We start from the raw sequence: 24346 nt of genomic DNA, 5'->3' as shown, positions 1-24346 counted from the left end.
CTTCTGTCACCTGCTAATTCCTCCTTCAACTCTACATGGTTCAAAAGATTATTAGCAGATTAGACTGATCAGCTACTATACTACAAGCAAGCCAGGATTTTCTGTCATGGAAAATTCACAGGTTATTTTTGTTTTTCTTTTTTCATTGGTCAAGCTAGAGGAAAAAGGAGGGTCTTTACAATACATGGCAAAAGCAACTGGCAGCATTTCAAAACCATCCAGTCTCTGCAGAGTCCACAGATGTATAAATGCCACCCATTTGCTAGTTCATAGCCTTAAGGAGCTATGTTTGCTACAGTGTTGAGGATAAAAGGAGCACATTAGTAAATCTGAGTAACTAAAACTAAGTAGAGTATTGTTTGTAGCTTCTAAACTAGAAGACTATCTGGGGCACACATGAAGTTCATTTGCTGGTACTGTAGTTCTTAATAATTAGGCCAGAAGAAAACATCTACAGTTGTTGTTGCCAACTGTCATTTTTAATCATATTTTGAAGAGGAAAAAGAAAGAAATTTCTCAGCAAATTTTTTGTAACTAAATTATTCAAAACCTCAGCCTTAGGATTCATATGATTAGGAGATAGTTTTCGTTTAAGAATATAAAGTTGTTTCTGATGCTTAGGGGAAAACTTTACCATCTTTCTTACAAACATCAGAAATCAAAATTTAAAAAAATCAACTTTATAAAGATCTTGGGTTTAGACAAATTGATTTTTTTTTTCTTAAATAGTTTGAACTGGCAACATGAGCAGACATCCCTAAGCATTTAAATCATACATTGCAACTATGCAAAACAATGCATAAAGATGTGCATGATTTTATTAACTAGAAATTTTGTTTCCTTTTTTCAAGTATCATAAAAACATTCATCTTACAAAATAGTGCTAGGCAAGTAACAACCCTTACAAACCTAAAAGTGATAGTTTAAAAAAATTACTTGTTGCTTTAAAATTAATGGCCTAAAGTCCCATAAAGTGAGAAAGATACACTTATACAGTTATCTACAGTCTAGTAACTATAGGGCACAATACTAACTACACAGAAAAATCCTGTAAGCTGGTCACGCAGATTACCTTTGTAAGGAGTCCTTTTGCTTAGCTAAACATGAATTCTGAGTATTCTTAAATTTGATATGTATTTATATTTGCTTTGTGTTAGCCATTTTAAAATGTCCCACAGTAACATGACAATTGCTTGCTCTCATAGCCTGCATTAAATGCTAGTCTTCCAAAATGGCCAGATAACAGTCCAAAGTCTTTCCAAACCGTGACACTTTCAAAGTAAAATATTAATATTTCTTACACCGCTTGTACTTGTTAGGACTTTGACAGCAGATTTCCACACGTTCAAATGAAGTATGTAGCTAAAACCTGCCTCTTCCATGATAAAGTGATCAAGTGTGATCAACTATCTGATAAATCAGCTCTTTTACAAGGGCAAAACATGTCTCTGGAGGAGATCTTACAAGATAAAAGTTTTATTTCACATAATGTTTTACTAAATAAATATTTTGGATTTTAAGTTAGCTACAATTCTGCACCAAGGGGCTCATCCTCCTCCCACTGACCTTCACAAAAACTGAATAACCCTGTCATGTTGTTCACTGTCACTTTACAGTGACAATTCATGAAAAATAACTTATATTTCCAACTCTCCAAAATTAATGCTCTTGAGCATTAAACAGTAATCTATATTTAAATCCCTATTTTTAAATTTCTAAACATGGCACAGAAATATTTATTGTGCTATTACTATCAATCAGCAAGCCAACACTATGCTTACCTTCCATGCTTTCATTCAAATATGAGGGACAAGCTTTCCCACTATTACTCATCTATCTCCCTCTGACTGAGGAGTCCAGCTGAAAGCAATACAACTCTGAAGTGACACCTTAATGAAGCACTTCTTAGGTAGCAGAGAGACTAGAGTAGCACCCAATTATCCATCCAACATATGCTTATTTGGTTGAGAAGGACTGATATGGATTAATCCTATTGAGTTTAAATGCCTTGATCTTAATTTACTTAGTAAAAAGCAGAACGGTAGCTTAAAGAATAAACTATACGGCAGAAGAGTTTGTTCCATAGATTAACCACCACAAAAAAATATTTCGGGAGGGAAAACATGCAGAAATTTTGGAATGCAACAGAAATATGTACATCTATTACTATAGATCATTTCATAATTTCTACTTTCCCCAAGGCAGTCAGTCTATCAGACAGAACTTTATTAAAAAGCCCAGCATGGCTGACCCAGTAGCTGCCTTTCACCACAACAGGAGGGCTGCCGTTTTAGGTGCAAGCCAGTTATGAAAACAAACGTAACGCAGAGTGCCAGAAGTAGGGATTTGTGCTGGCATGACAAACAACTAGTTTCGTGTTGCTGTCAAGCCTCTCTTGGGAGCAGCTTTAGTAGGACGTGATCAAACCACCTCGCCCATGCTGAAGACGACAACCGGGAGGTTTGAGTTTCAGGCAGAATGGATGGTCTCAAAGATTTTGGGGGGTGTACACATTAGTTTTAATTTTTTTTTTTTTAAATCTCTATTAAAAAAAAGATTGGATTCCCTTTTAATACCATCTTTATGCAAAAGCTCAATCAGCCTGACACACAAAGCATTACCAAACTACAAGAGGCAACTGGAATTTTGCCAGGCTTAATTTTGTTAGAATGACGGCTGTTGGGGGCGGGAAGTTGGAGTAATTCCCACATACACAATGGAAACTTCTACTTTACAATGGCATACCCACATGTACATTTTAGTTAATGCTGACAGTTAAATATATCTTTACTCAAAACACTGCAGAGTTCCCAACACTGTAGCTTACAGAGGATATATATTTTCCATGTATGTTTAGCAATACATATCCGGAGAAACATAGTAATAACAGAATAAGGAAATCCCTTTGGAAAGATCAAAGACACATAAATATCAATGATTAAGATGAACAAGATACCAGCTTTCAGAAGGATTTGTCCAATAGGCCTTGAATTAGTGAAGTAGTTATCTGTGGATACAACTCTAAGCACATGATAACTCTCTTTTAAATCAATGGATTTATTGGTAAGATTTAGATTTATTTGTGTGCTATAACATTTTGCTAATTTGGCTTGTGAAGAATATTCTGCCCCATACAATTACGTTGCCGATATAGGTGATGACAAGTAAAGCAAAATGTATCTTTATATTCAGTTACGAATTGTTTTGTCACTGAATACATCATGTTACCTAAGGGGAAAAAACCAGATTTAGAATCAGAGCCAACTCCTGATGCCAGCTGTATCACTGGCGAAATCGACACTAGTTTCAATTAAATTTATCTTGATTCTACAAATCAGGCTTGGAAGGACTAGACACATCGCAGAAGCAGAATATTCAGCCCAATGGAAAAGGAGAATTTCATACTACTTTATATTGACCTACCTTCAGGATATGAAAGAACAGAATCAAGTTTCCCTTTGTCATAAGGGGATAAACCAGTGCAAAGAAAAATCATAGGACATGAGGAAACAAAATGGAAGAAAGGGAGACGTGGAGCTAGAAGAGGAGCCTGATAAATCAGCAAGACAAAAACATTCCAAACTATAAAAATTTTGGAAAACAAAAACCTAGGGGGCAACATCTGATTTGAAAAGAAACGGCTAGCTCCTGAAGCTCACACTGAGACAAATCCTTTAAATTAGCATTCAAGTAAATATAATCTTGTTGATAATACACAGCCTAATATTTCAGCTTTACTACATGTCAATGTTTTTAATCAGCCCATTCTACCAATAATTATTAACAAGATGAAAGGATGAATACACTAAATGAATTAAACTGGGTAACACTGGATCCAGCATTAATTTTTTTTGCTAGTGCCTATTATTATTATTAAGGAAACATCTGCAAGACAGCCCTGAAAGTGGATTGATAATCCTTTTCCCACCAAAAGCATGCGTGTAGAAGCATACAATCTGCTTTATGCATAATTTATTTCTGAGGCTTAGGAATACCGGTCTCACTGATGAGCTATTGTGACGTACTACCTTTATTCTCTTCAGACACCTGTATGTAATAGCAGTAACTAAGCACACACCCCCACATAAAAATCAAGAAATTCAAGTAATTTACATTTAGAAGTACCAAAACAAATAATAAGGTATATAATAAGGTCATGACTGACTTTTAGTATTTCCTGCATGTGATCAGCTGAATCAAAGCTGAAGTCATGTAATTAGTAATTTTATCACAAACATAATACACTGGAGAATAGAGAAGTCACCCTTACTTTCATTTTGCAGCCCTTTTCTAAAGGTGTAGCAACCACCATGCTTAAAAATCCCTTAATAAAGTGGCAGTACATGACTGTAATGCAGAACTGGTTCTATCAGTACCCTGGAACTCCCAATCCATATTGAACTTGATCTGACTAATGCCAGTTGTTGTTTTCATTGTTAATATCCCTTTGTGTATCACAATATGACCACTGGTCAACTGTTTGCTCAGTGGGTGTCAAGGCTGAAATGAGCTAGTGAGACAACATCTTACGCAGAAGATCTTAAAACCTGGGGTTTAGATTCAAAAGCATTTGCAGTTGCTTAGCTAGGTATCGTTTCCCAGCACTACATTTACAATTTATTGTTTCCTTATTGTCTGGCACAGTATAGTGGAGCCTTCTCCAGTAATAAACTTGCTTGCTAGGATCAGATCCTTTTACTCCCTGGTACTCCTGTTCTACATTTATTTAATCCATTTATGTAAACCTAGCGATTTTTGGAGCTTTTATGGCAACAGTTATCATGGATGTGAAGTATTTCACACATCGTGGTGAACACTATGAAAATATTTTATTTAATTAATTACTGCAATAAGAAGGGTTACAACTAAACGTTACACACAGACTTTACGTGAAGTATTAAATGCAAGGGTACTGGTACAATCTTTTTAGTTTAGGTATTCCCATATTACATGCTGTTAAGGTGATGTCCATTCCATTGACACAATCCTCACAGAGTAGTGAAAGCTCCAAGTACTGGGAAAATACTCACCAAGGAATGTTATGCTCCTCCAAAAGATAATGAATACTGTTCCAACATATATAGGTTTAATTTATTTGACTTCTAAAACAAGAGTAAAAGAACAAAAACCATGAATCCCCTTTCTCCCTCCTCCATTCTGTTGGTTTCTAAAAGTAAGCCATGGAATGAGAAAAGTTGACATTTAGCAGAACTTTTATCAATATTCCCATGCATAAACTCTATTCTAGTCTTAATCAGTATGGAACACAGAACCAGACAGAAAATTATTTCTCCTCACATTAAATCTCTCTCAGAAAACAACAATGTTCCACTATGAAAATTGTAGCTAGTACAGTTATTCAGATTTTCATTGAAGAAATATTTTAATAAAAGAAGAACCTATGTAATTACAACAGCCAGAACTTTCAAATGTAGTTTAAATGACTTTTTAATTTAAAACACTGCACAATTTTCCCCTAGCATGACTAGTACAGAGTTTTGCACTTTATTAAGGGATTTTTAAGCATCACTGTTGCTACAAGTTTGTTTTTTTTTTTAAAAAAGTAATTTCCAGAGCCAATTAAACCATGGAAAAATTTATCCCAAGAAATCATTATGACACATTCTTTAGTTCTGGAATTTTTTTTTTTTTATTTTTAAAATCAGCATTTAAGATTCCGAAAATTTTGCCTTAGGGAACTAGAATCCGGGCATCTTACTCTCATTCAAAGATTATCAACTCAGAAAGTCTTGATGTTATAACACTGATCCTGGTAGTAAATACATCTCTGCGAGTTTTCTCCACAGCTACTAGCCTCAAGAATAATCTTTTCTAGAAATACTAGAAAGCAAGAAACAAGTAACAAGAAGATATATACAGGCAGCTATTTTAATAGTAGTAGTTGTAGATAATGAAAAAATAGTCATTGCCGTGACATAAATAATAACACCAGGTTCCAAAAGAATGTATAATCTAACATGCTATCTCTCCAAATTACTCAAATGTTTAATTTTACATCATCAATAGCCTTAAGTATGTAAGCAGGTCTATTCATATAAAAAACGTGGATAAATGCTTGCAGGACTAGGACCTGTCAAGATTACATACAGAAAGAAAAGACATGAGAAGAGCAGATTTTAATGTTTTATATTTCTTCTCCTCACTTTTTTTCTCTTTTACCTGTTAGTCTTTGCTTAGTAGTTGAATGTACATATTCAGCTTTTAGGTTGCTGGCTTGCCTGTGGTCCTTACCACCATTTACCACCTGTTTCAATTTTTGACCTTTTTTTTTTTTTTAATCATCAAACCAATATTCAGGACAAGATACAATTTCAACCTGTGCCCCTTCACTCCAGCCAAGTTGACTAAGCAACACAGGCATAGATAAAAACAGAGCATGCTGGAATACACGTTTTTATGGTGTACAGGAACAATGAAAAGCGTTCAAAGGTCAGGCAACTACTCTGACAACCCCTATTATGGCTATATATGGAAATTAGTCCTCAAGTAATCATACAGAGTATCAGGTGTTACTACAGCAACCATGCATATGATAAGCCATAAGCACACCTTGATATTACATGAAACTACTTACTACAGTTCAGAGGACCTCCATGCACCATCTGGGCTGCATTTCCTCTGACCACCGTATCAGCCTGTATAATGTTCATATTTCACAGTTCATGAAGGCATCAGGGAATACATATGTGCATTTAAATGGCTTAGTATAATCACTTGTGTCTACCTGCAAGAGAGCTGAGATTTAACTGCAGTCACGCTAACCACACGGGGGAACATCTCACATACATCCACAGAGTGGATGAGCCCCAGGAAGAACAGTAATTCTACCTCAGAATTAAACAACAACAGAGGGAATAAAAGTACAATTAACATGCTCTTGTGCTCTGGGACCTGCTGGTCCAAGGCAAAGTCACTCAGTCTCTTAAAATAAGTACCTTGACCTGCAGAGGCGTGTGGTAAAGCAGCAACGAAAGCCAAAGAGAGAGGCCTGGGTGTGGAAGAATCATGCAACTATAAAGTGAGAGGACTGCCCAAGTGAGGGCAGAGGGAGGGAAAAAAAAATAATGTGAGCTTCAGCAGAAATCTTGGTGCTGCCACATACACCAGATTTGATACTTAGCTCTACCTATCTGCATGAATTTCTCCCTGAGTTCTGTCTGCAAGCTGCGAGCTCTGCACACCTAAGACTCATTTCACCAATACGAATTTTGCATTGGAAGTGAAAACACACAATGGTTTCCAGGCACACTATTTTCATTAGTAGTGAGTCACACTCTCCAGCTGGATGATAATATACCAGCTCCTCCTCCTGAGGGTCAAGAGACATAAAAGCATAAAATAATGGGATAAGGAAGAAACAAGGAGATGGAATTAAGAGTTTATTGAGCTGCTTATCGTGTGTTCAAGAAAAGCAAGGAACAAAGTCAGGTGTTTCACTTGGTGTTTCTTTGGAGGGTTTGGGGAGTGCTAGGTTTGTGAATGCCCATGAAAATGTTTTTACGGGGAGCATCTAGTAGACTTCTTGCACCTTTCTTAGTCTCATTGTTGTCTCAGGCTTAGAAGTTTACACTCAGAAAGTTGTTTTCACAATATATAATATTTTTAATTGAAATTGTGTAGAAAATTTTGTGTTCAAAATAACACTGATACCAAAACCCAGACATACTTGGTCTTTCTGGACCATTAAAGTTCTACTTAACAAAACATGTAAAGCTACATGGTTTCTGCTTTCTCTCTAGGAATGACTCTTGAAAGGCTAATATTTTATAAAGTCAGCTGGTAGAAAACATTGCAATATATGTTGAAAAACAAACTAAGATAAAACCCACTTATGTTTTGTAAAGTTTCTCGAAGTATTCCAGGTCCTTCCCATGTTAGCAACCTTTGAAAGGTCAGCAGAATTTTTAATGAAACGGCATGCATATATTTTGCAGGACAAAAATAACCATCTACAAATGAAAAATTAGTAATAGGTTCCCTGAAAGCATCCATCTGAAATGAATCAGTAATTGAAATACACACATGCACCCACTTCGTGGACTGTTTTACATGCAAGAGACACTGCCCTAGCACAGTGGAAACAGGCAACAGAATTAGAAGCCTCTGAGAGGATTTTGTTTCAGCCCAGAAACCATGCTAAGACAAAGTTCATCAACAAATGCTGAAAGAGCTATACCCCCAATTAGAAAAAACAAAGCTCAGACTTCAATTTCCCCGCACGTACTCTCCCTGCTATTCCTATCTATACGTAACCCCCTTATTTTATCCTTTTATACTCTGAAGTCTTGCTGACTTGCTACATGGGTAGGGCCCACAGGCGCAGGTCATAAGCTCACGTTCACCAGCACATCCCAGGACCGCTACTAAAACACACCTTCCTCTCCGGAGGAGTGTAACTCCACACACTGTAGAGATCTCCACTGATGTTTAAGTAGCCTTTCGGGTGTTTTCTCAAAACCTTTCGTACTTTATGCATTTAAACACGCTCACTCCCTCAAAGGAACATAAACAGAAAGCAACATACGCTAAAAGTAAAAAAAATTAAAATAATAACAGCAGCAATATTTTAAATATTGTTTAAGTACGCTCCTCACCGCTACCTACAGGGAGGAGCGTTCAGCCGGTGGGCGCCGAGCCCCCACACCTGCCAGAATACGGCCTCGCGCCAGCTAAGCGAGCCGGGCTCGCCCCTTCCACCACCCGCCCCCGGACACGGTGAAGGGGTGACACCGAGAACCGGCCACCGGCGCCCCACGCGCTCGTTCGCTCCCTACCTGCCCGGCTGCCGCCTCCCGCAGTGCCGCGGCGCCCGCCGGGGCACGCCGCCACCTGCTGCCGGCGGGGCGGGGCGGGCGGACGGACGGCGCCGGCGGCCAATGGCAGGGCGGCCGGCAGCAGAGGCGGGCCGAGGCGGGGGTCGCTTGGCACCGTTCTCTGACGCCCGAGGGACTCCTGTCACACCTGACGGAGTTAAAGGACACCGAGCCCGGGGCTGTGCCCTGCCCGCGGGGCGGCAGGACGCCGGGGCACCCTGAGGAGAGTGCCGCCGTGGACGGCCCGGGGGGGGACACGGGACAGTGAGCTGTAGGGGGCGCTCTCGCGGGGGTTTCTCAGCCAGCACCAAAGTTTCCTCCTCGCCGCCCCTCAGAGCGGGGTCGCCCCCCACTTCGCTTTAAGCCACCCTCAGAACTGCGGCACTTCCTTCCCTCGCTGCGAGTCCCCTGGAGCCGCAGTCCGTGCTACCGCCGAGGCGCCCGTCGTGGCCGGGCACCGGCTAGTGCTCCCGGCAGCCCCTCAGTGCCCGTGCCGGGAAACGGCCGCGGCTCGGCGGGATGCGCTCGACCCCTGCTCGGTTGTTACCTGCCTGTGCGCTGCACCGCGGAGGAGAGCCCTGCTGGGGCAGCGAGGTCCCCGTGGGAGGCCATTGGAAAGCGGGCACTGAGCCGCCGTGACCGCGCTCTCGTCTGGTGACGAAGCGGTTAAACCTCAGCAGCGCCGCGGCGGGGGGGCGCGGGGGAGCGCAGCCGCCCGTTCGACGACGGAGGAGTTTTGGGTCCTGCCGGACGCCGTCACGCAGTTCCCGCCTTGGCGGCGCGCGGCCTGTTTCAAAGCGGGAGCAATGGCCGAGCAGGGCCTGGAGATGGCCTCCATGATCCCGGCGCTGCGGGAGCTGGCCAGGTAGGACGGACCCAGCTCCCGCCTTGTAGGGGGTGTGTGGGGGAAGCGCGGCCGGGATCAGCATCAGCGTGTGGCGTGGGGAGGTGGAAAAGTAGGTTCCTTCCCCACCGCTGTGTGAGATCTCCCGGGGCTGGGCCTGCGCCCTCCTCTCATCCTGGTCGCCTTCTCCTCCCGCCACCTGCCTGGGTTGCTCCCTCCCTCACGGGTGCTGCTGGTAGAACCTGATGGGAGAGGTGTGTTGGCCTGCATAGCATCCTGCGTCCTGGGGACTTCCATTGTGTTTGTAGTGTGGTTTCACTGAGAATTAAAAGACCTTGAAATGTTTGGCTCTAAAGTTTTAATGGCAGCATCAAGACTGCAGCTTTGTTTTGTGGTGGGCAGCTAGTTGGCATGGAGGTACGATTGTCAGTTGAAGATTTGACCTGACAAGAGCTAGCTGCCATCTTGGTCACCTGGGCAGTTTCTATTGATACCTCTTACCCAGGGTATTGGTAGCTAATCAGTTGAATAATTTTGGTTAATTCCAGAATTGAAATGGGTTCTTAATTTTATGTTTTTCTGCACCAAAGCTGGTTTGTTGCTTGGCAGTAACGTGGATAAATCTCTTCATTTGTCAGATGTGACTTTAATATATATCAAGCATAATTGCATAACAAAATTAAATGATCTTCAGCACTTCATAAGACTTTGTACTTCTGAAGTATAAGGAGAAAGAGGAACAGGCAATATGCTGGTCACTAAAACAAGAAATCAATTTGTATTTCCTTTTTGAAGACTTCTAGAACAAAACAAAAAAAAAATCAGTGTTCAACATTGTGTTCTATAATGGATAATGTCAAAATAATGTACTTTTAATTTTAGTGCTAGTCCAGAAGAGTACAATACAGTTGTGCAGAAACCAAGACAAATACTCTGCCAGTTCATTGACAGAATTCTTACAGATGTAGATGTTGGTAAGTATTACATCCCTATCTTTTAAAATTATTATCTGCTTTATGCTTTAAGCAATTCCTGCCAAAAAAAAAAGTTACAACTCTCATTTCAACAAAGAGTAGTAGTTGAATGCAATACCATTTATGACTTATTTTTTAATAATTTTCATGATGAAGTATTTGGTATTATGATGTGAAGTAACTTAAGTTGGAAAAAAAAAGGAGGGGGAATGCAGTGCAGGGCTGTATGAATATAAATGCTCGCAACATTGAAAATCAGGAGTATCATGTAATGCGATTGTTCATTGAGTAATGTAGCTTGCAAGTCTTAATACTCACAGGGTCTTTCAGAATTGAAACGCTTTGTAAGCAGCTTTATTTTTAATTTTAGAATTCTAAAAAAGCCTTATTTTAGTACTCCTTAAATCATGCCAAGGTTCCAATGATTACAGTACGTGAACAACATTTTGGTAATTATGAAATACATATACTACAAATTTATCATTTGTAGTTAACCTGTACATTTGCATCAAGGAGAATCACAGTAAGGGTAACTTACTGTTTCCAAGGTATAATTTCACGTAGCTGTCTCAGTAAGACTGATATTTTGTCTAGTGAATTGATCAATTTAAGTATCATACCCATGTTACTCTTCAGATGATGTGTTTGTTAATTCTCTTACAGTCCTGAAAGGGAAGGCTATAAAAATGAAAACAAAAAGCCAATCTGCTTTAGATGCTGCTTTTGAATACATAAGTGTTGTATTTTATCATTACCGTGTAACTTTTCTGGTTAATTGCTCTCTAAATCTGAGATAGTTTCCTTCTTATGCTAACTAACCATGTGGAATTTGGATAAATCTGATGGGATTCAGACACCTGTTTCAATGGAGCTATACAGCAGCATTAGATATGTTTAGTATTTTGCTAAACTTTCTGATTCAGTAAGCTGAACTTGCCATTTAAAAACTTCTATTTCTTGGAGATTTAGAACAATTCTTAGAGTTTTTTTCTACCAAGATCATAAATCTAGGGAAAATTGTGTGATTAAAAATTAAAATGTTAACTATTTGCTATTCTTCACTTATCAAACAGTTGGCTATAATACTAACTAAATGTTAATGCATGTAGGGTTAATGAATAATATTTAAGCTGAGTAATTTATATTTTTCTTCATACAGTTTGGCGTCACATAGTGGGTTTACAATATGCACAAAATCATTATAATGGATTAATAAAGCACACTCCCAACTGATAATTATACAGGTTTAATACCATATCATTGTATTTTATATAATAAATTTTTTCTTTCTCTTTAGGTGTGAACAAAATTTGTGAAGTTGGTTTATTGCAATGCTAATTTAGAAATGTCTTTTTTTTTTTTTTTTTAAAGTTGCTTTGGAACTCATTAAGAAACCAGATTCACAGCCAAGTTCTGTAATGTTGCTTGACTTTATTCAACATATCATGAAATCTTCCCCGCTTATGTTTGTAAACGTGGATGGAAATCAGGAGGAAACCGAATGCAGTTGCATTGGTGAGTTTATTGAAAATGGTTATGCTGAAGCTTGATATTTTCAGGATTAAAATTTTCTGACAATGGGATCATATAAAAGAACAAAACTGGGAAAAAGGCAGATTCATAAGTTCAGTGTTATGTATTTGTAAGTAAGTGAATAATACGATAGACTTTTAATATTGTGAATTGATTTGCACTTGTGGTAATGGAAATTTATCAGGACAGAGTTCGACCTTATTCATTACCATTGCTTAGTGATATTACCCAGTTCATGTCGATGAGAGATCCTGTACACATATTCATTGCCTGAGGGTTTTTTTTGACAGAGGAAATGTCTGGAACTACCCAGTGGAAAATGTCTGTCTTCCCCCCCACACCCTGCATGTGCCCCCCATCTCCCCTTTTTCTCTTTTTCAATGAGATCTGCTGAAGAAATTTGCCAGTGAAGGCTCTCTGTTTTCTAAGCCTACATGCATTTATCTCAAGGAGTTTTCTTTTGTTTTACTGATGAGCAACCTGCTCTCAAGGAGGTGCTCATAATACGAGGTTTTGGTTTTTATCCTAACAATTTTCTGTTTGCTGTTTCTTTTTTATTGACCTAGAATTTAGTAACTGGATCATAACAAGGCTTCTCCGAATTGCTGCAACTCCAAACTGCAACACGTTGCACAAGAACATCTGTGATGTCATCTGCTCTTTACTTTTTCTGTTTAAAATGAAGAGTTGCTCCATTTTTGAAGTACTAACAAAAGACTTGCTAGAGCTTTTCCAAGACTTAATCTTCCTGCATGAAAGAGATGCACAAAAGCATCTCTGGGGAGATGTACCGGTCTGGCCAGTGACTGTAAAGAGATTTTCAAGCAATACAAGTGACAGTGTGGGATATTTAAGATTGGCACCATTACAGCTGATGGGTATGCCCAATATAGAATGTTTGGAAGTTATATTAATGTCTATTCTGACCGACATTGTTGCAGATGTGTTTTTTGTAAGACAAGATATTATTCTCTGGGGGATAGGCTGCTCCCTGTTGGAGTATGGCAGTCCAAAAGTTAAAGCTTTGGCAGTGAAATTTTTAGTAAAATTAATTCATTTAGGAGGACATCCAGAACAGCTGGCCAGTGTTTTCTTCACAGTCTTTTTTGGAATTCTACAGTCAGCACTTGAAATGGATACTGAAGAATCCAAACTCTTTGGAGAACCACTCTTAATGTTGGTGAGGACATTGTTGCCTTTTGAAGCAGATTCTTACAAAAATATTGAACCTGTCTATTTGAATATGCTACTAGAGAAGCTCTGTGCATTGTTTGAAGGTGATGTGTTCAGGTGTCTTCAGTCTGAAAAGCTGAAAGCTGCTTTTTGCCATATACTGCAATATTTTCTGGAGTTTGTTCCAACTGGCTATGAATCTGCCTTACAAGTAAGAAAAGTCCATATCAATACCATATGCAGAATTTTTGTGAATGTGCTTGGAACTCAGGAAGAACAAGAGGTAGGTTAATTTTAAAAACTGTATTTATCATGTGAATAGATAATGTACAAACCCTACATCTGTGCAAAGAAGAAAATCTAGGAAATACTATTTTTAGTTGCATAATTAGATTGATACTTCTTGTTTCTCAGCTGTTTCCCATATTTGTACAGGTCAGAGTTCTTTAATTAGTTGGATGTAGCTGGACCTTATGTTTTTCAGATGTATTAAACTATTGAGAAGCTATGCAGGCACAAGGGTCTGTCTGTAATCATAGTATAAAATTGGGGTAAGGCACAGAGTATGCTCATATAAGGGCAGCTTTACAAGTAATTTCCCTTCATCTGAGCTGCTCTTACTTTTTAACCGTGTGCTTTTAGTCATATTTGTTGGGGACAGGCAGACAGAAAGGTTTGAATTAAATTAGAATCATAGAATAGTTTGGGTTGGAAGGGACCTTTAAAGGTCATCTAGTCCAACCCCCCTGCAATGAGCAGGGACATCTTCAACTAGATCAGGTTGCTCAGAGCCCTGTCCAAGCTGACCTGGAATGTTTCCAGGGATGGGGCATCCACCACCTCTCTGGGCAACCTGTGCCAGTGCTTCACCACCCTCAGCGTAAACAATTTCTTCCTTATGTCCAATCTGAATCTACCCTCTTTTAGTTTAAAACCATAATGAGGTGTTAATAATGAGATGTTGATATGCTGAGTGTTCCCTCTACCCCATACACCCACATGCATATCATATCTATTGTCTCTTAAACTTAATGTGTCTGTCTTGATGGCTTTGGTGGCGAGGTATTATGGCAAGAACTGGGAAACAGCTGTACAAGCTGCATTCTCTCTGGTAGGAACACAGGAAATTTCATTGCTTAGGAGAGTTTTCATCTTGTAATTTAGATTTTTGAACAGAAAAGTTTTTAAGAACTTTGTACCATAATATTTTGAAATTCTATATTTTAAGTCAGAAACAATAATATCATGTCTTTGAGAAGTAAGGCATAGCATACATCATGGTACCTCTGTTGTTTGTCCATCCCAGTATCTGGTGAGTCCACTTTATACCGCATTAAAAACACAAACGGAAGAAATCTTTCAGGAGCTTCATCAGAACCAGCTAGATACTTCTGATACTGATGGGTGGAGCAGCAGCAGTGATGAAGTTCCAGAGAAAAGACGACGACTAAGCCTACCAACAAAGCATCCAAAGAAATCAACTACACCAGTAATGTATGACACTTATTCAATAACTACTTTTATAGTAATTTGGCTAGTGAATAATAACAAACGACAACTTTTTTGAGGCAGTTTCTTCATAACAGCCACATCGAAAGATCTTCTGGGAAAAGATCTAAATGATATTTTGAAGGATCAGAATCTACAGATGATTTTTAAGCCAAACTTTAGTTAAAGAGACTATATTTTTAATATGTTCGATGCAAATTATTTTCATTTTTACACACCGAAAACAGAGAAGCTGTGAGAATACATACAGAATGACAGAATCATATATGTGGCTATGCTGTTGCACTGGATGTGGTTAAAGCAGGTCTAGTTAAGTCAGGTTGTTCTCAGATGAACAAAGCCGGTTCTCTCAGCCTGTTTGTGCTGTGCTTCAGCAACCTGGTTATCTTGGACTTGCTCCAGCATGTTGATCTCTTTCTTGGATTTGGGCACTCAAAACTGGCTCCAGCATGCTGTACTCCAGGTGTGGGCTTATGATCAGCCTTCACTCTTGATAATACAGCCCAGTATGTAGCTGACCTTCTCTGCAACAAGGTCACACTGCTCTTATATCCAACTTTTCCACAAGTCCGTCGGGTCATTTTCTCCAAAGTTGCTTGCTAGCCAGTCAGCCTTCAGCCTGTTCCGTTGTATGGGGTTTTTGTGCCAGTTGCAGGGCTTTTCATATGCCTCTGTTGACCTTCATGAGGTTCTTGTCAGCCTAGTTTTCAAGCCAGTTGAGGTCCTTCGAATAAGCAGCTCTCCTTTTATCCACAGAGCTACCTGTCTCATGGTAGAAAGGAATCAAGTTAGTCTGGCATGGTTTGCCCTTGATAAATATGTGCTGGCTGTTCCCAGTCACCTTCTTGTCCCTTATGTGGCTAGAAATGAGTTTAAGGAAGACTCTTCGATAACCTTCCCAGGGACTGAGGTTAGGCTGGCAGGCCTATAGTTCCTTGAATCCTCTTTTTTGCCTTCCTTGAAGGTGGGTGTAATGTTTGCCTTGTTATAGTCATCAGGAACCACCCTGGTCACCATGACCTTCCAAGGATTGTAGAGTTATACCTTTATAGCCTTTCAGATAAGTCCAATTTGCATTATACTTAACTTCAGAGATAGTATCTTGTTCTCCCAAAGAACACATTTAAGCTAAAGCTTCATTTGGTATCTTCCTAATCCTGTATCCAACAGGGATTAGCTCTGTTTTTGTTATGATGATTTATCTTTTCTGGAAAAAAAAGTGTGTGTTGGAAAATAATTAATATGGTCAAATTACAGACTTAGTCCTGTAGACATGAAATTGAAGAGCACTCTATGGAATGCCATCGCAAAGAAAGCTGCGTCCTTAATATTTCTGCTTGAGAAAGAAATTCTGACAGCGGATATTCTTCAGACTGTAGAAGGGATTGCTGTAATTCTGCGACTAGCTGCTTTGTGCATAGTTCATTGTTCTCCCTCAACGAATTCTACCAGGTAAAGGTACAAAGGTGAAACCATGAGACCAATAGTTTCTTCTAACTGTTATTATGATTTGTGTGGATTACTTTAATGCTTGTCCGTGTATCAGGACAAGTATTGGGTAAGTCCTGTATGTTTTGAAGAAGTACCTTTTCATAGTAACTTTGCTTACAAGCAATACAATATTAAACATTTATAGTCTGTTGCATTGATCATATGATTTCTATTTTAACAGTATAGATCATAAAGTAACTCATCCGTGTAACTCTGACACATGCAAGAATACTCCGAGCTCCTCAGATTCAGTGGTGAATATACAGTTCACATGGATTTCCTCTGATTTTATCACAAGAGTAGTGAAAGTCTGCAGAAACTTGTTAGAGGCTGCTACGCAGATTGTTAACCTAGAACAAGTGATTGACAGAATAGTGAAAATCTTTGATGCTTTACTGTATGCACAAGGTGAGAAATCCTTTAAACTAGCATATCTTTTATTGGATTTGTAAATTAGGAATGCATCTGACTAAATTGGTCTGTTGTGGTAGAGGTACTGAAATTATAGATCTTGTGCTAGAACTCCAATTCCTGTACAAAAAAGGTTAAATAATAAAAAAAAAAAGCATTCTTCTCTGTTTAGAGAGCTTCCTTTGCATTCCTTTTTGAACATGGTTTACTAGTCTTTGTCTGTACTTCTATTGATTTTTATCTGAACAAGAGACTACATGGGGATAATGTAAGCGTAAGAAAGCGTAAGAAAGAAACGAACTTTTAGCAGTTTTCTTTTTAAAACACACAGGGGCAGCATGCCTTACTATCTCTGTTTCACTCAAAGATTGCAAAGCTTCTGACCAGCTTCAGCAAATGTGGCATGCAGGAAGTGTACCAAAAATATTAAGTACTTGCATGTTTTTTTAAAAGTAGCTAGTAGGATGGAGGACAGACTCTACTAAGACTAAAGTGTTATCATGGGTTCAGCTTACTAGCCATCCCAAAGTCCACCCGAGAGTCTTCGTACAAATCCAGAGATATCAAAGTTGTATTCATTCTGCTGCTCATGTATTACATGCTGTCAACTGTTTAATGAAATTTTTAGATTATTTTGATGTAGCACTACATCATTTATCATTATATGTCTAAAATGTAGGATATCAACATGTGAGAATAGTGGATAGAAAAAAGAACATTTTGTAGCAAATTAACATAAAATGTGCATCTGTTTATAAACTATACAGAGCTGTAAAAGTATCAGGTTTTTTGTTGTTTTGTTTTGTTTTTCCCCCTAGTGAAAATTCCACTGAGTGATCAGATTCTTGATAACTTATGTGGATTGCTGTCTCTGCCCTGGATTTACAGCCATCCTGATGATTCTTCTTTTAAGTCATCTGCTTTTGGGTTTGATCCTCTAGTTTTGAGTCAAAAAACTGCACAGAGTTTCTGTAAGTATGTTAAAGTATACAAAACCTAGTATTTCTCTGGAACGATTGTTCTAAAGTAAAATTGTTTTCTTTGCCCTCTTATGATGATTGATGATATTCAAAGTTTAAAACAAGTAATTACCTGCTTTATTTTGTTTTTTCTTTTTAGCACCCCAAACTCAGTCACACTGTGTGTTCCTTCTGTCTCTCTTCCCAAGAAACATTCGTCTGGATTGGAGAAAATCCATTTATCGTTGGGCACTACAAAGTCCCCATGAAGTAATTCGGGCTACTTGTGTTAAAGGATTCTCTCTCCTGCTTCATCCACCAAGTGTGCAGTCCTGCAGTATGATTCCCAAAGCTCTTTTGTATGTACTAATGCTGCTTTTCTGTCTTCCCACAAGAAGAAAAACGGACAAATAAGAAATGTAGTATAAACACCAAAATAAATATTTATTTCTATTTCATCCAGAATTTGCTAGATCTCAATTTCAGAAATTGTAAGTTATCAACAGCATAAGTGTAAGTGACGATGTCTGTATGATAGAATAGTGTTCACTTACCATGTCAGTATACAAGTTACTTCACTAGTTGAAGACCCCATTTCTAATTAATAAATTTAAACTAAGGAGGGGAAAAGAGATATCTTTGTCAGTTAAATATACGTGATATTTGTCCATATGTCTCTTAAAATCTTTCCAATTTCTCTGCCTTTTGTATATATGTCTTGGTGTCTTCTGTCCTATTGTGTCTAGTCTTCAGTTTCCTTATAACATGCCAGACTCACCGTGCGCAGTGCTACTTCAAACATTTAATAGAATTTGAGGGTAATCTGAAAAGGAAAAAGATAATTTAGTGAGACAGATCCTTAAATTGTCCTAATAGTTTCAGTATAGTTAGAGAATTCAGACAATGTAGAAATACAAATTTCTAGGTAAATGATCTATTAAAGTGGTTTCATTTTTGTTTCCATTTCAGAAGTCAAATCAAAGATGAGTCTGAGCTAGTCAAGGAGGCTTGTGCTGCTATAGTTGGGAAATTATCTTGCTGTCTTTCTGGTACATTCAGTGTACGACCTTCCTTAGCAGACTCTGCTATTAGGCATGTTACTTACGATATTTTATGTAGCAGCCTTACTGTGACTTCTGCTCATGAAAAAACTTGTTCTGTGCAAGCCTGCATTTTCAAGCCATTTCTTATTCTCCTCGAGAACAAAGTATCCAGTTCAGTAAAGCTAGGTATGTGACTTTACCTTTATTAACATCTTGTACTTCTGTATGAAGTATTAAGTCACTGCTTCTGTACCTTTCTCCATTCCTTTTTTTCTATATTGCTTTTTTAATAGCTATAATGGTGCTTGAAATGTATTTCAGTTGATATCACTGCTAATGTTTGATGTTGTCATTGATATTCTTTTTAAACTACCTTGGCTTAATTTTGGTCTATGGCTATATCTAGAAATGTAATATTTGATAAAATCTGAATTTTAAATAGCTTGTCTGGTTTGACAATATTTACTCTTTTGATAAAAAAAATACAGTGTGCTTTATGGCTTACTTGCATCACTGCTTAGTGCACTTCAATAGATTTTTTTAAAAAGCATTAAAAATATTTTTTTCTTTCTTCCTCCAACCCATGCCACCCAGCATTTATAGAAAATATACCTCATCTTTGCAAACATCTGGATTTTAACACTGATGAGTCCAGTGTGAAGATTCTTGTTGGGTCTTTATTAAATCTAATGGAAGATCCAGATAAAGATGTAAGAGTGGCTTTCAGTGACTGCATAAAGAACATACTAGAATCCTTAGATTCTGAAGAAGGATTCATAAAAGAGGTGAATTCATATTTATTTTTGGTTGTTTTTCCTAACTTACTATGTTTTTTGTTTCACTAATGTCAAACGCTCTAAAATTATTTTTTGTTTTTTTTTCATGTGTTCCAGCTGTTTGTTTCAAGGATGAAAGAAGCCTATACAAATGCCAAAATATCAAGAAATAATGAGCTTAAAGATACCTTGATTCTCACAACAGGAGATATTGGAAGGTATTTTTGATAGTATCTTGAAAATTGCAAAGTACTATCAGTTTGTGATGCAAAGTAACTTTTTGTTCAAGTGTAAATGTGAGATTCAATTACTTATTTCAAGGTCAGCCTTTGTCCAGTCCTTTGCAACTGTACTAAGCTGTTGATTCATACGGAATATTCTTCATTTTCTTCTGCCCTGTCATAGGAAGTACAGATAAGCTATGCAAATACAATGATGAGTCATTTTGCATTATGGTAATTTTATATTCTTAAGTAATTTTATTAATGCAATGATTCTTTTTTCCTTTTTAATTCTTTTTCTTCTGCTTACTTTGTAAGGGCATCAAAAGGAGATTTGGTACCATTTGCCCTCCTGCATTTGTTACACTGTTTGTTGTCCAAGTCAGCTTCTGTGGCTGGAGCAGCATACACAGAAATTCGATCCCTGGCAGCAGCTAAGTCCATAAAACTGCAAGCTTTTTTCAGTCAGTACAAGAAGCCTATCTGTCAGGTAAAAAGAAAAGTGTTGGTGGTTTAGAAAGGCATATGTTTAGGTTCTTTTTGTGTATTTTGAAAATGGTATTAAAGGTAAAAATTACAGTATTTTACAAGGTGAAATCTCGTAGGACAAGAAAGAGATGATTTAAAAAACAAAACAAAAAAAACCCTGCAAACATACAGGAAGGAGTGGGAAATCTTTGACTTTGTCATGGTCTTCTCCCCTCAACAGTATTGCTTTTCTTTTTTATTCCCTAGATTCTGTCATTCTGAAACAGAGGAACTATATAGTTTCTTGCATTCTGTGGTACCATTGCCACAAGAGGCTATGATTTAAAATTGGAATTGAAGTCAATGTTTTACAGGCATAATACTGACATGATTGATTTGTTCTTTTGTTATACCCATTATCTAAAGACAGACGTTCTCTTTAAAAGAAAATTATCAAAAGCAGACTTTTTTCTAATTTTGAATTTTTTTTTTAATAATGCAATGTCTGAATCCAGGCTTGCAAAATTAAATGCAATTATTAAGTGGATGATAATTCAGTTCTATCGCAAAGTAATAACCATAGATCTATGTGCAATAAATAAGAAAGAAAAACAGATGCATAGAAAGAGGAGCGAAACTCTTGTGTTTTGTTTTTAGGGAGCGAAAAAGGGGAAAATAATGCTAAATATATATATTTCTTCATGCTTAGTTTCTAGTGGAATCCCTGCACTCCAGCCAGATGGCAGTATTGAGTGCTCCATGCCAGGGTAATGAGCTACAGAAACAAACAGCTGCTCACCAGAGAGAAATGGCTCTGGACATGTTATCTGAGATCGCCAATGTATTTGATTTTCCAGATCTAAATCGCTTTCTCTCAGTAAGTTGGTCAGTCCTTTTTACTTTTGATTTTTGTGTGTGTGCTTGTGGATTTTGATTTTAGTCCACAATTTTCTGTCAGTGTCGCAGATTTGAATTTTTTTTTCTTTAGTTGCTGTTGTTTGTTATAATATAGAATAGTTTGGGATTGCTGCAACTGGGAGCTCAAATACAGAGGAACGGTTTTATCAAGAAGTTACAGTGATGGCTACAATGCTAATTCAAGTATGACAGATGATGAACTAACTAAGGTCTAGAGTACTCACTGAGTATACCTATATTAATGATTTAGTGCACTTGGAGGGATTCTTTGTAAGGCGTGATTTTTGCAGTGTCTGCTTTCTTGTTTCAAATGAAGAAAGCTATTGTCCTGTGGATAGATCTCTTCTTGATCTGGTTAGATATCTGTTTTACTTAAAGCCTAAGTAGCTTCATATTGATACTTGTATTTTGCTTGTTGTTAGATGGGAAATGCACAACTGTTAAGTAAGCAGTGTTCTAGTTAACTGGTGGGTTGAGGGAGTGTTGGGGTGTGTGTGTGTGTTGGTTTTTATTATGTTTTTTGTCTGGGTTGGTTGTTTTTTCCTTTTAAGATTTCCTTTTGTGGAATATCTGGATGGACAAAGAAAATGGTAGCTCACTTTCTGTTTACGTGTTTCTCAGTATTGATTAGACGAAACACCTCCTTAAGTAGTATTTTTATTTTATCTGCGTTTTTACTAGGTATTTCCATCTCATTAAAGTTCTTTATTCATACCTATGGTCATATGTATGACCAGAGATGTGTGGTGTTGTACTAACACAAATGGAACAAAGCCGAACCCTCGGTTTTTGGAGGGTTTTTTTTTTGTTTGTTTGTTTCTTCCATTAAGTGTTGTTCTTAATTTACCAGCGGACCCTACAAGTTTTGCTTCCTGACCTTGCAGCCAAGGCTAGTCCTGCAGCCTCCGCACTTATTCGAACTATAGCAAAACAGTTGAATGTAAACCGAAGAGAGATTTTAATCAATAACTTCAAATACATCTTCTCTCATTTGGTCTGTTCCTGCTCCAAGGATGAGCTTGAGCGGGCGCTTCATTATCTCAAGGTAAATTGGCATTTGCTCTATTATACATGTCGATTAGGAGCAACAATTGATGAACAGTGAGCTTTCTGCTTTATTTAAGTTAAGGTCTTGCAAAGTATAGGTGGGGAAGTTGTATATGCAGAAGTTTTGTTCTTGTTGGTATTTATAATCTGTTCCGTTGGCTCTGAGGAACTGTTATAAGATATTTTGCAAACTGAAAAACTCTTAAAAACTTGGTTTATCTAACATTGAGCCAATTGGAAGCTTTTTCTTTGATCACTATGGTAAATCAACCAGAGTCCAATGCCCTCCTGTCTCTCAGTGTGCTAGTTTCGTTGTGATGAAATGAAGCCTTGGTTTCTATTTGCTATTTGATTATAGAATGAGACTGAGATAGAACTGGGCAGCTTGCTGAGACAGGACTACCAAGGACTGCATAATGAATTACTGCTGCGTATAGGAGAACACTATCAACAAGTCTTCAATGGTTTGTCAATATTGGCTTCATTTGCATCTCATGATGATCCCTATCAGGGACCTAGAGAAATAACATCACCTGAACAAATGGTAAGAATGCCAAAATATTCATGTTCAGTTTTGTTCAACAATTTTTTTGTCCAGTCTGAGAGTGAAGACAATTTGACATTCTCTGAACATCACTTATTCGAGGCAAAAAGTGGAGGAAAGGCTGGCATTTCATATTAAGTGTTCCTGTAATAGGGAGATACATACCAAGTATGCATAAAAAACAAAACAAAACCCCAAACAAACAAACCACCCCCCCCCCCCCAACACACAAACCCTAAAATCTTACCAGAACAAAAAACCCTACAGCCTAATAGGGATGTCTTTCATTAACACTGATATTTCTTAAGGAGCAGCATATATATTTGGGATTCTTCTCATTTGTCTTTCCGAATTAGCATTTCATACTTATTTTTTAATTTCTTAAGCTTAGGAATGTATTAATAGCAAGATTACTTGCTTTTTTTTTTTTCCTCCCCCCCCAGGCTGATTATCTGCAACCTAAATTGCTTGGTATCCTGGCTTTTTTTAACATGCAGTTACTGAGTTCCAGTGTTGGCATTGAGGATAAAAAAATGGTGCGTAAACTTAATGTTGACTATCAAAACAAAGATAAGCAAGGGCTATTTTAATATTCCAGGCTTACTTATGTGATTGTGCAACTGTCATTGAAGTCTCAAAGATACTAAGATTCCCACATGATTCTTGGAAACTGATGGTCTCACTGTGGGTAGGACTTCTGTGTAAGCTCAAAAGTTGGTTTTGTTTTGTTTCTTTAATGGTCAGCTAATGTACATATTTCAGTCAGATATGGTGTATGTAACAAGTCATTCAACCAGTAATTATAGAGGAGGAATCCAAGTGTATGTTTTATGTGTGTGAAAGAAACAAAGTGGAGGATGAGGGAATATGGGAGAAAACTGGAGTTACTGCAGGGAACAGGGTTATAAGGGTACCAAAAGGCAAAGCTAAAGAAAATAAGATGCAAATCCAAGAGAAACTGGGCTTTATTAGTTTTGTTTCTCACGGAACAGCTCCTCTCAGCTTTACAGTACAGAGCATTTAGAAAAATTAGAGCTCGCACCTTGAGACAAAGTCTGAAAATTCTGCTCTGCTGAGGCAGTGCTGCTAAACAGAAGACAGGGCTTTTAGCTGCCTCACGGAGGTAGTGCAGATGGTTTCTGTAGGGAATTTTTCAGTGCTAGAATTTATATAACCTTTACATTGATGGACTGCATTTTCTCTGGTGTTCTTTCAAGCTTTTTGCTTCTCAGATATTCACGTTGAGACGCTCTCATTTTCATAGCCCCATGTCTTCACGCTTTCTAAATTTCTTAATTTGTATAGCATTTGTTCTGCTGCACCTGCTGTTGTTTCTATCTTTTCTTGTTCTGTTTTTTGTTCTTGATGAGTTTCCCTTTCCGTGACCTTTCCTCAAGCTCAGGTTTCTTCCTGTGCTACTGATCTGTCATGCTGGACATTGTACTACCTTTGTTTGGTACTGTGTTACTGTGACTGAAATATCTCCTGCTTTTTCTGCATCTCAGTATTTCTCTTCCTGTCTTTCATCAGTCCCATTGGCAACTGAGCTATTACCTGTTTCCTGAAGCTTACCAATCACTTCTGCCAAAAGTTGTATGTCG

The 24346-nt window shown here is 38.1% G+C and overlaps 2 protein-coding genes across 4 annotated transcripts in view; one reads left to right on the top strand and one right to left on the bottom strand.

Moving 5' to 3' along the window:
* Positions 1-9446, bottom strand: part of PLS1 (plastin 1) — a 47654-nt gene extending 38208 nt beyond the window's left edge. For 2 of the 3 annotated variants that reach the window (XM_076340996.1, XM_076341000.1), the window contains exon 1: positions 8796-8834. The gene's annotated coding sequence lies outside the window, so the exon portion shown is untranslated. Of the gene's footprint in view, positions 1-8795; positions 8835-9381 lie in introns of those variants that run through there. The other variant, XM_076340997.1, reaches the window with a different exon arrangement.
* A 194-nt stretch (positions 9447-9640) lies between these two features.
* Positions 9641-24346, top strand: part of ATR (ATR checkpoint kinase) — a 43371-nt gene continuing 28665 nt past the window's right edge. Inside the window, exons 1-17 of the mRNA XM_076343281.1 lie at positions 9641-9699; positions 10561-10652; positions 12024-12167; positions 12752-13641; positions 14665-14852; positions 16125-16319; positions 16540-16766; positions 17588-17740; positions 17889-18087; positions 18698-18957; positions 19366-19556; positions 19665-19765; positions 20087-20258; positions 20946-21113; positions 22005-22199; positions 22560-22745; positions 23189-23281. Of these exons, the coding sequence (XP_076199396.1) occupies positions 9641-9699; positions 10561-10652; positions 12024-12167; positions 12752-13641; positions 14665-14852; positions 16125-16319; positions 16540-16766; positions 17588-17740; positions 17889-18087; positions 18698-18957; positions 19366-19556; positions 19665-19765; positions 20087-20258; positions 20946-21113; positions 22005-22199; positions 22560-22745; positions 23189-23281 (3513 nt within the window). The remainder of the gene's footprint in view (positions 9700-10560; positions 10653-12023; positions 12168-12751; positions 13642-14664; positions 14853-16124; positions 16320-16539; positions 16767-17587; positions 17741-17888; positions 18088-18697; positions 18958-19365; positions 19557-19664; positions 19766-20086; positions 20259-20945; positions 21114-22004; positions 22200-22559; positions 22746-23188; positions 23282-24346) is intronic.

The sequence above is a fragment of the Aptenodytes patagonicus genome, chromosome 6, assembly GCF_965638725.1.
Source record: "Aptenodytes patagonicus chromosome 6, bAptPat1.pri.cur, whole genome shotgun sequence".
NCBI classification, from domain to species: Eukaryota; Metazoa; Chordata; class Aves; order Sphenisciformes; family Spheniscidae; genus Aptenodytes; species Aptenodytes patagonicus.
Note: the sequence above shows the minus strand (reverse complement) of the source record. Positions and strands in the feature narration are given on the sequence as shown.